The sequence below is a fragment of the Toxorhynchites rutilus genome, chromosome 3 (genome assembly GCF_029784135.1).
Source record: "Toxorhynchites rutilus septentrionalis strain SRP chromosome 3, ASM2978413v1, whole genome shotgun sequence".
Lineage (NCBI taxonomy): Eukaryota > Metazoa > Arthropoda > Insecta > Diptera > Culicidae > Toxorhynchites > Toxorhynchites rutilus.
Genome location: NC_073746.1, coordinates 246,748,198 through 246,761,880, shown reverse-complemented (window position 1 = coordinate 246,761,880; position 13,683 = coordinate 246,748,198). Strand labels below are relative to the sequence as shown.

The 13,683-nt window shown below is 38.6% G+C and overlaps 2 protein-coding genes across 3 annotated transcripts in view; both read right to left on the bottom strand.

Moving 5' to 3' along the window:
• LOC129777425 (WSCD family member AAEL009094) overlaps positions 1-11,885 on the bottom strand; it is a 91,962-nt gene extending 80,077 nt beyond the window's left edge. For both annotated transcript variants that reach the window (XM_055783680.1, XM_055783681.1), the window contains exon 1: positions 11,509-11,885. The gene's annotated coding sequence lies outside the window, so the exon portion shown is untranslated. The remainder of the gene's footprint in view (positions 1-11,508) is intronic.
• LOC129777424 (uncharacterized) lies at positions 4,156-6,606 on the bottom strand. The gene is made up of 2 exons (XM_055783679.1): positions 6,338-6,606; positions 4,156-6,170 (listed from the first exon to the last, which is right to left on the bottom strand). Exon 2 carries the CDS (start codon positions 6,157-6,159, stop codon positions 4,603-4,605), a length of 1,557 nt encoding a protein of 518 aa, XP_055639654.1. The 5' UTR covers positions 6,160-6,170; positions 6,338-6,606; the 3' UTR covers positions 4,156-4,602.
• Positions 11,886-13,683: the final 1,798 nt, after the last annotated feature.

The window sequence follows — 13,683 nt, the reverse complement described above, 5'->3', positions numbered from 1 at the left end:
GATATGTCTATCAAATGATGACACGGGATGTATAGCAAATGATGGATAGAACACCGGATATTCAGGGTCAATATGAACATATTAGGTGTCGAAATGCTATCCGTTTTTTCGCGAGGTGATTTTATTCATATAGTTTTTCAATTTGAAGGATATTTTTGCTTATCAAACACTTGTTATACGGCGACCAAGCATAATATCGAAAACCAAGGTGATTTCTTTCAAAACTGCATTGAAATTTTAATTGTGACAGCTAAGAGAGTGATTCGTGACATGCGTCAGAATGAATCAGAGATCAGTTTGTATTGCCATTTCATCGTGGAAAGACGTATGCATGATCGTATTGATGTAGATGAGCGCTACATTACTGTCAGTGGATCGAGCTACCCCTATATGGAGGCATAGGATCTGGCATATGCGTAGTCTAAACAAAACGGCGTTATATGTCACACAGTACTCGAAAAAAATGGCCAATTGAGAGGCGAATTTCTTCTTCTTCTTATATGGCACTAACGTTCCTAGAGGAACTCCGCCGTCTCAACGTAGTATTACTTGCGTCATTTTCATTAGTACTTAGTTGAGATTTCTATGCCAAATAACACGCCTTGAATGCATTCTGAGTGGCAAGCTCTAGAATACGCGTGACCACAGTGCAAGTCAGAGGAAATTTCTTTGAAGAAAAATTTCCCCGACCAGAACGGGAATCGAACCCGAACCCCCGGCATGTTAGGTTTGACGCTAACCACTCGGCCACGGGAGCACTGAATGGGAGGCGAATTTGGTAAAAAATTTATCTCTCGTGTGGACCTGCAAATTGCCCGCCTAGATTGTGTGATTTGACACATTTGGACCACTTTTTGTGTAGTTACGTGTAGTTTCATGTCTATACGGAGAAACCACCAACTATTAAAGTCTCAGAAAACAATAGTACATGAGTCATTAGTATCGCACAAAATGCCGAAATGGTTGAAAAAGTGGTGCAACTTACGCATGGGCCACCTCAAGAGCAGTTAAATATTAAAAGCATGAAAATTGAATACGCTATTTTCAGTTTTTGTATTTAAAAAAAAAATAGCGGGTTTCACATTTAATGTAAAGAAAAGGAGAAAGAATTTAATTTTTTCACACGAGGGTTGAGGTAAATGATTTTGGTTTGTCCAGTCGAAAATCTGATCATGGTTTGTCCACTTTTTTGATGCTCTAATTCAGCACAACTTTGTCAAATCAGGTATTCGAATGTTTCAAAGCATATAAATAAAATTGTATTTTTCATGATTTACAGTAGTTTTATAGTATATTTTTACGGAATCACATGTTTTAAAGGATTATAAAATACACCTTCTATTTGTGTCAATGTGCCCCCTAACTTTTAATCGATCACCAGATGATTATTTGGCACGTACTCAGACCTTTTCTGGATTATAACACTTACAAATATTGTAAACATCATGCTTGCACACCATTTGTATCAGATTTACATAGCTAAACCATTTAATTAACGCAATTTGATGAACTCAATTCTGATCATGAGTTGTCCAATTCAATAATGTTGTTTTGTCCACATGATTTCTGCAGTTTGTTTATTGTGTCCTTCGCGCATAGCAGAAATAAAGTTTCTCTGTGTTGAGTGTGTTTTTTTTTTTTTTATCTTCGCTTATTTTTCGTCGGCCTATTTCCGCCACTTCCTACCTATCAGACTCAACAACTCATGAGCCGGGCCAACTTCTTTTACTTCCGCTCCGAAGGAAGACGTAACCAGAGATTTTTCGCCTCAGAAAATCCCAACGACGCCAGCTGGGATTGAACCCAGGCCGATCGGATTGTGAGGCTGTTACGCTAACCATACAACCACTGGCGCCGTCTTTTTTTGAGTGTGTTGAGGGTAACACTTTTAAAATGCCCAAGAAAAGGCAATATTCTGGAGAAAACCTAAATTATGAAAGAATTAATATGATGACAGTAAACTCAAGCAATGATAAATGCAACATCCAATTGAGAATTCGATTGTTTTCATTCAAAAATGGTGATTTCTAAAACCGGACAAACCATGATCATTTTTTGGATAAACCATGATCAGAGGTGGTCAAACCATGATCATAATTCTTCTTCGAGGAAAATCGTTAAAAAACATAAAAATTTGAATAATTTCAACACCTTATGGTAGTATTAGCAACTAGAGACTTGAGGCTTTTCAACAAACCCAAATTCGTATCGATTATATGTGATTTTCAGGAAGATAAATCGATTTGCATTTACTAGTTGCATAAAAACACTCCAAATCGGACAAATCAAGATCGTTTACCCTAGCTGAGAAGTAATGCACACATGTTTTACATAGGATAAGCGCTCCAAGATGCACTACACTCGTCTGTAGTAACTTGTCAGAAACTCCGGGAGCTTGGTTGGGAAGTTTTAACACGCTCGCCGCCCCGTCACCCATATATGGGTGACACTTTCCTCGTTCAAAATGAATAGGATTTTTGAAAGGAATTTGACAAAATAGGCATCTAAATGTAACTATAAGATATGGAGAAAAATATAATGTTTATACTATACTTTTTATTAATTTATAGTATGAATGCTTTGTACTACAGTTTTTCGCGAAGGCCATATAACATGACTTTGTGTTATTGTTGTCAATTCAGCTTCAAATTATGAGAAATATTGATAGATCATGTAAAAGTTGTCTACAAACTAAGTTTGATCTCCATTCAATAATTTATTCGCAAGTTGGGCTCCGCAAGAAACTCAGAAACGTCGCGTTGGGAAACGAATGTGTTAATGCATTCACCATAGTCCGAATCTGGCACCAAGCGAAATTGTATTGGGAAACTTCCTGAGTAAAAAGAAATTTGGTTCAAGAGAAGATTGTGAAAATCGATTACTAGAGTTTTTCGTCAATACGGATCAAGACTTCTATGACAAAGCCATTATTAAGTTATCTTCGAAATGAAAACAAATTTTACAATAAAATTGTCATATTTGACCCAAATCGGACAATCCGAAACATGTTAAATACAGTTTTGAATTTCACGAAAAAAAGAATGGATTTTTTCCCCCAATCTAATATAATTTATGAGCAGTCAAATGAAATGCACGTGCATATGAAACGGGACAGATGCAGATACAAACTGCCTTAGAGTCTACTGCCATCCACCAGTTGGTAGAGATAATTTGCCTCCCTGAATGTAAATCACGACCAGGCGTCGACTCTGTACGTACGTCTACAATGATTTAAATTATACGTTTATGCGACTTGCGAGCTGCATCTGGCATCGTTTAGATCGATTTTCCGATCGATTATACCGAATCGAGGGTTTCACATCTTATACGATTTTAGATATACACGATGCATACTTTGATCAACGTCATATATGGTTTTGATTCTATCCCACTTTATATACGACTCAGAATATGCAAGTTATACGATATAATGTTTGCTGAGTAGCTTTCTCTTAGAACGCTTGATGCCGCCAGAAACGTTGAGCCCACCCAGTGCGTCATTTCTCTAGAAGGATCGGCCTAAACAGTGCATGACTGGCATCCTGCGGCAAATTTAATTTGGCGACTTCAACGCGAAATTTTTTTAAAGAAAATGCTTTATTATAATCTAAATTTATATTATAGCCTTCAAAATAGGTCCCTTCTGAGAGAATATACTTTTTCAAATGAATAATCCAGTCATCGAAACACTTATAGCTGTATTCGGGAATTATCGCAGCGAATTCGTTTTTATGTCTGCAATGCTGTCAGAACGGGTTCCTCGAAGCGGTAATCTGAGTTTCGGAAATAGGAAAAATCACACCTATGTCTCGTCGCCAGTAATGATACGTTGGATGAACGTGGGATCAGAATTTGGTCGTTCAAGCATGTCTTCAGCAACATGATTGCGATGAAGTTTTTGAAGAAAATTTAGCTCTTTTGCCACTAGTCGTGCTACGATTTTTCTCATGGCCAAAAATTAACCAAAATATGACGAACGGTCTCATGAGAGATATTTAATTCACGGGCTAGCTCTCTCAAACTTAAATGACGATTTCCGAACATTATTCCTTTTATTTTGTTGATGTTCTATCAATTGAAGAGATGGATGGTCGTCCATGACGTGGTAAATCGTTCATCTCAACTCAGCCGCCTTTGAATGTGTTAAGGTACACTGGGGCAAGTGGAACCCCAAAAACCATTATTTCAAAAATAAAGTGTCCTATTTTTCCTGTTTTTGATTATTTTTCAAAACGAATTATACACATCACTACTGTAGCCGATTAGCTATTAATATATGGAACCGAAAAATGAATTCCTCAACTAGATTTTAAGTTTGGCCAAAAATAATCTCCAAGTCCCCAAAGTCCACTTACCCCTTGATACGGGGGTTAGTGGAAACCTGGAATTTTATGTTTACAACAAGTTAAACTCTGTTAAAAAGGTGTTTGGGAATGAATAAAACAAACTGTATTCACTTTCTTTTATTCTTTGATAATACAAAATTAATTAATCAATGCATTTAAGGAAATAAAAAAAAAATGCAATAAATATCGTTATTGCTTCGCAAGTCTTCAAAATCAGGTCAATAGATAAAAATAGCAGGTACATCGCTAACCACAGTTATGATTTCTTCGAAGCTCTCTTACGCTTTGCTTTCTGTGTCGCCTCTTTAACCGATTTGATCGTTTCCAGCTTCACAACGGCATCAGTCGATGTTATAACTTCTGCCCCAGGACAAACTTTTTTTCTCTGCGCTTTGGAAACAGGAATCTGTTTCACATGGTCAAGGAGAATCGCTTCAAAAGAATTATTTTGTGGATTATCATTTTCCATTTGGTCATTCCCTGTTGAGGAAGCAATGCAATTACAAGTTGCTGAAGCTGCATCTCTGGTGTTTGTTACTCTTGGAAGCGCCTTCTTCGATCCTTCGACGATCTCAACAGTGTTGTCATCTAACGTTTGAGCTGCTTGCTGTGATGCGATGAAACGTGCCCATGCTCTCGGTTCGTATTTGTCTTCCGGAATCACCTTATCGGAAAACGGGTATACGCCGGCCTTGCGGAACCCATTTTTAATTATTTGTGAATCAAATGATCTCCAAACTTTGGAGATAATGTTTGAAAAAGCTGATTTAGACAGCTTCGTCCCATAGTGATTCCGTTGCCACTGGATAACGCACTTGTCATAGTCTTGCTTCAATGGTTTAAACACCGCCAGGTCCATAGGCTGCAAGAGATGACTTGTGTGGGGCGGAAGTTTGAGTATCACAACATTATTCTCGATTGCTTTTTGGATGAGAGCAAGAGAAACATGTGATACATGGCCATCGTAAAGTAGGACCAATTGTCCCTCAGCGGTAGCGCTCAGAAAGGACCGTTCGAAGTAGTTGGCGAAAACATCCGTCTCCATCCAGCCGTTTTTGGTTGCAGCATAAACTATTCCAGGAAATTCATCACATTTACTAGCCATCCAGCTGTTCCATACGTTGGATCCTTTGAAAATAATAAGTGGTGGTAATTTGTCACCAGCCGCATTTCCTCCCATCAATACAGTAAAATTTTCTTTTCCTGAACCGCCCGTGACACGATGAGCAGCTCTTCCAGTTTCTCCCACAGTCTTAACCCGACTCGGATCGAGGCAGAAGCTAGTCTCATCGATGTTATATATCTGCTCTGGAGGAACGTTCGTGGTCACCTGTTTTAGGAGCTTGAAGTATTCGGTCATCACGAAAGGATCAGCTCCTCGTTTCCGTGCGACCTCAACGGCTTGGGGCTTTTTTTGCGATAGATGATGCCGGCGCTTAAAATTCCGGAAAAAATCGTCTCCCGGAACACCGCTTACAAACGGTGTTTGAAGCTTGTTAACTTTTACGTACTCTGCTATTGCCAAAATTGTCTCCTCTTTGGATAGTCCAAAGCCCCACTTATCCATTTTCTTGATACAGTCGGCGATCTGTGTTTCAACCTTCAACGGCAAAGCAGTGGGTCGGCCTCCCGTTATACTTTTAATGCCTCTCAGACCTTTCACTCGCTTGAAGAGTGTTGCATATGGGATTCGGAAGTGCTTTGCTGCCGCTTTTATCTTCATCTTGCCGTTTTTTACATCATCCATCGCATCTGTCAAGTCCTGTCCACTGTATTTAGCAGGAGAACGCTTGCGAATGTATTTGCGAACCATTCTTCCGGTGGCTGTAAAGATTAAAAACATTCAATAAGCAATGTTTACTTTCACGTATTCCACTTAACCCAATTACAAAAACATGTGGGGCAAGTGGAAACAGGCCGATTTTTATAGTAAAAAGACAATCTTTCACATTTTGTATCGGTAAACACAAAAATAAGCATTTTTCAATTACCTAGTAGTGAAATGTAACCAGTTTTCCGAACTGCCGATCGTCGAAAATTTAATTTTACTGACAGCGTAATCGACTCTGATCGCAGCTGCAGAAATGCGATTGTAAACAAAGCAATATTTGGTTGCGTCTGGTGGTTCACAACGACTAAAAAGTACGTTTAGTAGATGTTTATTGATTGTTTGGCAGATGTTGTGTGGAAACAAAGCAAAATATTTTTTGTTATTTGTTTACTTTATATTTGATCCACTTACCCCCAAATTCCACTTGCCCCAGTGTACCTTATATCATTCATACACACGTGTTTTCGACATTATTTAGTCATCAAATGTATTCTGAAATATTTTAAACGTTTCGGCACAAGAAATTTTGTTTGCAACACAAAATTTCGTACAATATATTTGACCAATAAAATTAACCAAATCAAAAAGTAAACTTTATGGCCTTATGACGCTATAAATAAACTGAATGACAGATCGCGCTTTGAATTGACATTGATAGCACTGACAGAAGTACCAACTTGAAAAATTTCAAAAAATGTTCAGCGTGAAGATTTAAAAATACTAATTAGCGGTACATATTTTACAGAATGTATTTCGTTTTCTCGTCAATGTTTTCGATAGTAATTTTTGTTATTGATTTTTCTGTGTTGAAATTACCTACCTAATTTTCGATGAGATCATTATGAAATCTTAATCTCTTTATCTTGGGGAAATATTAGTTTCCCCTACACATGCATCGACGATCCATTCTAAATTTAGTCATTCAAATCTTTATTTAAAAATAATTCAACGATTCACCATCGTTACGATTGAGAGCTTTCATCTGCGCCAATTTTGGGCGAGAGAAAATGGCAACATTCAAACAACGAAACCTCATTTGTGGGAATTTGGCTTCCCGTGTTCAGTTTGTAGAAATCTTCGGCTAAATCGCGTCGAATGATTGTTGATAGTTTCATCAGTAGTATAAACTTGATATCAATAGTGAGACTGCTGTTAGTGTTGCGAATGATTCCAACTCGATTTGTTGTTAACACAGTTCAAAAACTTTTTTTTTTTTTATATCTGTATTATAGTGATTTTCAACTCATTTGGCTGGTTCGTCACTTTTACTTCCATTTTTGGAAGAATGTCGGGAGTGAGAATTGAACTCGTGACCTTCAGCGTGAGAGGCATGGATGTTACCACTACGCCAGATCGCCTCCTCTGTTCAAAAACTCTCAGGACCAAGGCTCTACATAATCATAGTCAACTGAGGAGAGTCAGCTGACTATCTGACTGACTCTATCCGTAGTCAGTTAGTAATGACTTTTGGCTTCTTCACGCAATTTCTCCGCCAAAACGACTAAACAGTCAGTCGGGCGTTTAGTCGCTATCTCGCTCTACCGACTCGACTATATCATTTCATTCTTCACATTCCATTTGTCCTCATTGCATTTTGAAGTGCCTTCCCCCAGAACGAATTCGTTCCTCTCTTTCTCTCTCCCATGTACGTGTGCATACATGGATGTTCGAGTTCAACGTGGTTTGACATACGCTACAGGTTAGTTAGATTCTTTTGTATCGTGCACGAAAATTACTCACACGTATAAAATAGCGTGCAGTGTGTGTGCGCTATTTTGCTCGCTATTTACTAATACTAACGCGAGGACCTTTATAGCATACTTGATAAATGTCTAAGTTCGTTGGTTTGAATTCACGATGGGTAGACAATAAACCGTCCATTGATGGGGTAACTTCTTTTTTGCATCAGAAATCATGTTTTCGTTCCTCTTTATATGGACGTAAAATAAGATTGCATACGCGGGCATAAAATTAGTGTCAGGAGGAAATGGAAGTGTGCATTGAAGTCAGTTGAATAAAGAGGCAGATTTGTTAGTCGAGTCAGTTAAAATAACCACTGACTGGACTAGTTCATCAGTCATCCCCGCTAGTCAACGCTAGTCAATGCTAGTCAATTCATTTTCTATTCAAGCTTATTTTTGTTGTGGTTGACTGTCGAAGCAGTTCTAGTCGAAGCGAAGCTACGGAGAGTTGAGTCGGTTTTCATTTTTCACCTTCGAAGGCCCTGCTCAGGACCATAAAAATCAAAACTGAAATATTTGAGTGTTTTTTGACGTAGAACTACGTCTTTCATTAAGGGTGCCAAATCAGAAAACAGGTCACGTTTTTATGAAATAAAGTTAACGTTAATAACTATTTTTGCCGCGAACGGATTTTGGCGATTTACATACCAAACGAATCGGAAATTCCCTAAGATTTGTTTAATATGCTATACATAAGAATCCCCTGGTTTGTAAATGGTTAAAATTCATGAAAACTCTAAGCGTTGCCATTTTCCCATACATTTGTTCTGTCTATTTGTGTGCTTTCCCGAACAGAGCTATCAATAACGAGCAACTTAAGGACGACCAACGAAGGGGAAATCGTAGTATTTGAAGTCTCCGTGAACAAAGGAAAAGTAGAAGAATGAAGGGGAATACTTGCCTAGAGTATAAACAGTGGATCTCGCTGAGGCAAACTTTCATTCGGCATCGGACTGTTGAGTAATCCAGTTCACTTTGCTTTCGCTGCGCTTCGATCTAAGATTGGACCCCACCAGTGGTAATCCAACTTGGATATCGTCGTTTGCTTTTTCTGTTCGTTATTCGTTATTCGAATCGTGTGTTTTTCTTCCCGCGTCATAAATTGGACGCTTCGCGTAGTTTGTGATGAGCAAGAAGAAGAGGAAGGCAGGCTCGAGCCCTGCAAAAAACGAACGCAATGCCAGGGGCAATTAAATTTCGAAGCAAACGTCATCTAATGATGCACGCGATGTTGGTGCAGTGGAAAGCGCTCGCGCCTAACCGAGTCTTGGCGAGTGTGACACCGCATCGAACAACAGCGAAGTAGGCGATTTCGGCGCGTCGGTCGAAAATGTAAACGCCGTTACCCAGGCATCTACCAAAATCAAGCTCCCCCCGCTGGGGGTGAAGGCGGTCGCTCTTGACAAACTCATCAGCGAATTTCCATCGATGGGTGTTACAGCAGAGTACAAGCTGTGTGGCATAGTTCAGTCTTTTTCCAAGCAGTTAACATTGTTTCTTTTTCGTCATCATAAGGGTTTCCTTGGTTCCTTTGAGAATGTATTAAGGCATTAAACTGACGTTATGGCGAAGCAGGCGTTAAGGTTATGCTCCAAAAAAATATTTGGGGAATACCAAGCATCTTGAATGTCTTACTGAAATGTTATAAGTTATTTAGGTTCGCGTGCCAGTCGCAAAACTGCCTTCAACTAGGATTGCATTTGCGCTAATATTGATCATAATGAAACATTGCTACTGTTTTAGAGGTTGTTGATATTAACAAAAAGAGTTTATTTCGCTTGATTAGTCACCAACAAAGTAAATTTCGTTCTGGAATTTTTTATGTGATTAGGTTTCGCTTGCTAGTAGCAAAACTTCCTCCACTAAGGGTTACAGCTGCGCTTCTCTTGAGCATGAGAAAGTAATGCAACTTTTTTTGAGGCCAGTAATATTAACAGAAGCGTTTTTTTAGAATAGCGCAAAATGATGAGAAGTGTTTATATTCCTAGTAGTTTCAAGCCACCAATGTATGGCTCTGTATACATGCTATGGCAAACGCTTGTTTGGCGCTTGGTTTACGTTATACGAACGATGCCTAGAGGTGCGATTCCACTGAGGCAATCCTAAATAACATGTAGCATGATATTTGATACTTGCAAGTGTTGTCATTGTTCTTCCCATGCGGTGCCAAAAATATATTGATGTAGTTATGAGATGTGGAATAATGGTGCTGGTGCAACATGTTTATAATCGACTGTTGCGGAGTCTATGTCAATTGCGAAAACGGCCACTGGAATAGCATTCGAGGTAAATTTTCAATGCAATGACATGAAATAAATTGCGACATACGATCAGCTAGTGTATTGTTTTACGAGAACAAGAATGAATCATCAATCAATTATCGTCAACTGATTCTACAATGAAAAAACTATTTCAGAGATTATTCTACTAAGCAGTTGTTTCGAAAATTTCACAGCATTATAGAATAATATCCGGAGGTATAAACAAGCGATTTATATAAAATAACAGCGTAGTTCTACGTCAACAATGCGGTCGTGTCTTGGACACAACCTCCTATAATTTTTTTAAATTTGGACATTGCTCAATTGTGCATTTGGTATTTGGTAGTCCTGACGACGCCATGACGCCATGACGCCCGCTTTTGTGGTCGGTTTAGGGGAACATATTCCGGTCAGCAGAAATGTGGACGGGAATAGTTCATATATGAAATACGAGCTATCTCGTAGCTGACAGCCAAGTTCAGTGTGAAACTAAGTGTTGTCATGGTTAAGAACGTCTTGCATCCGAATTCAGCGTGCAGTCCGAGTAGTACCAGTAGAAAACAAATTCAATAAGCTATTCGTTTAAAAATTACTCTCATGATTGCGAACCCATTTCGGTACTTTGGGATACGTGAGAACAAAAAGGCATAGGAGTGATTAAGACACAGTGAACTTGCTTGAAAAATAGTCGTATAATAGTAAGTGATATGCTCTATAAATAATCAGGCTGAGCATTCGGGAAAAGTGCTCGTGCTATTCAAATCATAAACATTGTTTCTAAACCGTTTGAACCACTTTCTACACATGCATTATTGGAGCATGCTTTTTGTAAGCTTCGACAAGTCATCATTTGACTATCAGCTATACATTCCTTTAAAAAAATACAACAATACATCCCATAAATCACAATTTTTCGGTACAAAATTCAACACATTCAATGGCTGTACACCTAATATATTCACATCACATATTAGATTGGTTATGTGATAGCTCAACTAATCTGAATTTGATTCCATTATTAATAAGGTAAAAAAATACATAAAACTACTTTATCAGGAGTGCAGTTTCAGGCATTTATCGAACTTTTCACAAAGAGATTCTATTCTACGGACATAGTACTTCCGCCACTTTTGCGATCAACGGCAGCCACCCCTCGACAGCCGAACACACCACCAAAATCATAAATTTCGGAATCACTGACACACATTGGTTGTTTGACACGGAAAAATACACTTCCTTCCGATGGAAATTCTGATACCAACGGAAGGTATTCTCCAAATCTTGTCAGCATGTACCATTGAAGCATTACCACACGCACTCAACATTACCTTGCGGATACTACTAGTTCATCACACGCCTCACGCTCGTATTCCAGTCTGTGGGGGAAGATAGTGATGCTTTTTGGTTCCCCTTTTTTTTCACGGTAAACAGCGCAGCGTAACAATCGGTGCTCAATTTGTGTCCGTTCTCCTCGGAGTGTTGTTGATTGATCTCGTCGGACCGTGATCAAATTATCACTTTTCCATCTCACACCATGCCAGAGGAAAAGTTCTATGAAATAGCACTGGAAAATATGAGCATTTTTACACACGCGGAGAGGAAACAGATAGATGCAGAGTTTTTTTTCTTGGGATCGTTTTAAATAGTTTGACACGAATTTTACATCGCGCCGCCACCGCGCTATTTCGTGTGCTGCCACCGAGAATGAAGAGAGAACACTGAAAATAGGTGTCCCTCTTCTGTTTCGCATTTGCCAAACGGCAACCCAAGTGGAAAGTGGTTTCGGCTTTTCACTCTCCCGGTTCTCATCTCAGCTAGAAATCTACAAACACACACACACACACTGGTTTTCTCCTCTCGCCTCTCCTGCAATCATTGTGGGAGTGAGTTTTCCTCCTCTGTGGGGTGCACCCATACAGGGGAGCCAGTGGGTGGGTGCTTAGGGTTATTGTGAAAAATATAGGGCCTTATTCCAGATGACGAGGCGAGCAGACGAGCACTCGTCTAGCTTGTTTTGATATTCCAGAAGCCGAGCTCGACTAAAAACAGACGAGTAGTTCGTCTGGCTCGACGACCTTTTGGCCGCACTCGCTGATGAATCAGTCGAGTCGTCTAGTTTGTTTGATGTTCTTTTTCACCTTGTTGATTAAAGGCATCGTATTCTTCTGTTCCGCCTTTATCTTCAAAAATTGTTCACGGCTAAACTAGTATTACATAGGGCCTTATTCCAGAAGACGAGACGAGCAGACGAGCGCTCGTCTCTTTTGTTTTCATATTCCAGAAACCAAGCTCGACTAAAAACAGACGAGTAGCTCGTCTGGCTCGACGATCATTTGGCCGCGCTCGCCGATGAATCAGCCGAGTATTCTAGTTTGTTTGATGTGTTTGTCCACCTTGTTGATTGTAAGCATCGGTATTCTGCTGTTCCGCCTAGTAATGTCTAAATTTTTCATTTATTCGATTATCGATTAATCGTTGGGGCATTTTTAAATATTCGATTCATTCGAATAATTGTCTTTCAATATTCGATTAATCGAACGAATATTTAATTTTTGAAATAATCACGTATCACGATGTCGTTCTGGTCGCGTGGTCTATCGGGTTGTCGATGTTAGATGGTTGGATAAAAAATGATGGATATAGAAAATTAAATAGCCTAATTCTTAGCCTGAAAATGCATTAACCTTGAAAAAGATTCGTTCTTTCATTAATAACAATGTGACAATGACAGTGATAATTATTTGATTTATTCATATTAAATTTCAAATTATTCGATACAAAATTAATCGATTATAATTTCAGATATTCGATTTTTTGAATTAATCGAACGATTAACCGACGTCTCTAGTTCCACCTTTATCTTCAAAAATTGTTTCACGACTAAACTAGTATTGCATAAGTATTTCACAATCATATTGAACGAAAAAGAATAATTCTAAATTCAATTTTTCAGCAAGTTTGGTAAACCAATGTTTTTTTTACTGATTTATATTTTACAATAATGCGTTTCATTCGTCGTACCTATTATTTCGAAGTTTATTGCAATGAATGTGAACAAAACATGAATACTTTATTGTGCAACTGTTATGGGAAATGTTAATGTAAATACATTAAGGGGGTATTCTAGTGTAGAGACACGAATTTCAGACGTTTTTTCGAGCTCCGTAAAAATAAAACAAAGGATATTTTTACTATCCATTATATCCATATTTGTTCATCTATCTTTTAACAATAAAACAAAAATAGAGCGGAGAAAAAATATTTATCACTAGAATAGTTAAGAGCTACTGAAGTGAGAGGGTTCATAAAAAGTTGTGTCATGGCGTACACGATTCCAACCCTGGTTATCTAAAACAAAAAATCGAACAGATTCTGAATCAGTAACGATGCTGCTATCGCATGAACCTCGGACAAGTCAAAAACATATTTTTTGACAAAATGGCGGCCGTTTGAAAAACAAAATGCCGTTTAAAACGATTTTTCCTACGTTTCCCGATTTTTCA

Excerpts from the sequence above, each read along its gene's own strand:
- LOC129777424 (XM_055783679.1), bottom strand. The coding sequence starts at position 6,159 with ATGGTTCGCAAATACATTCGCAAGCGTTCTCCTGCTAAATACAGTGGA.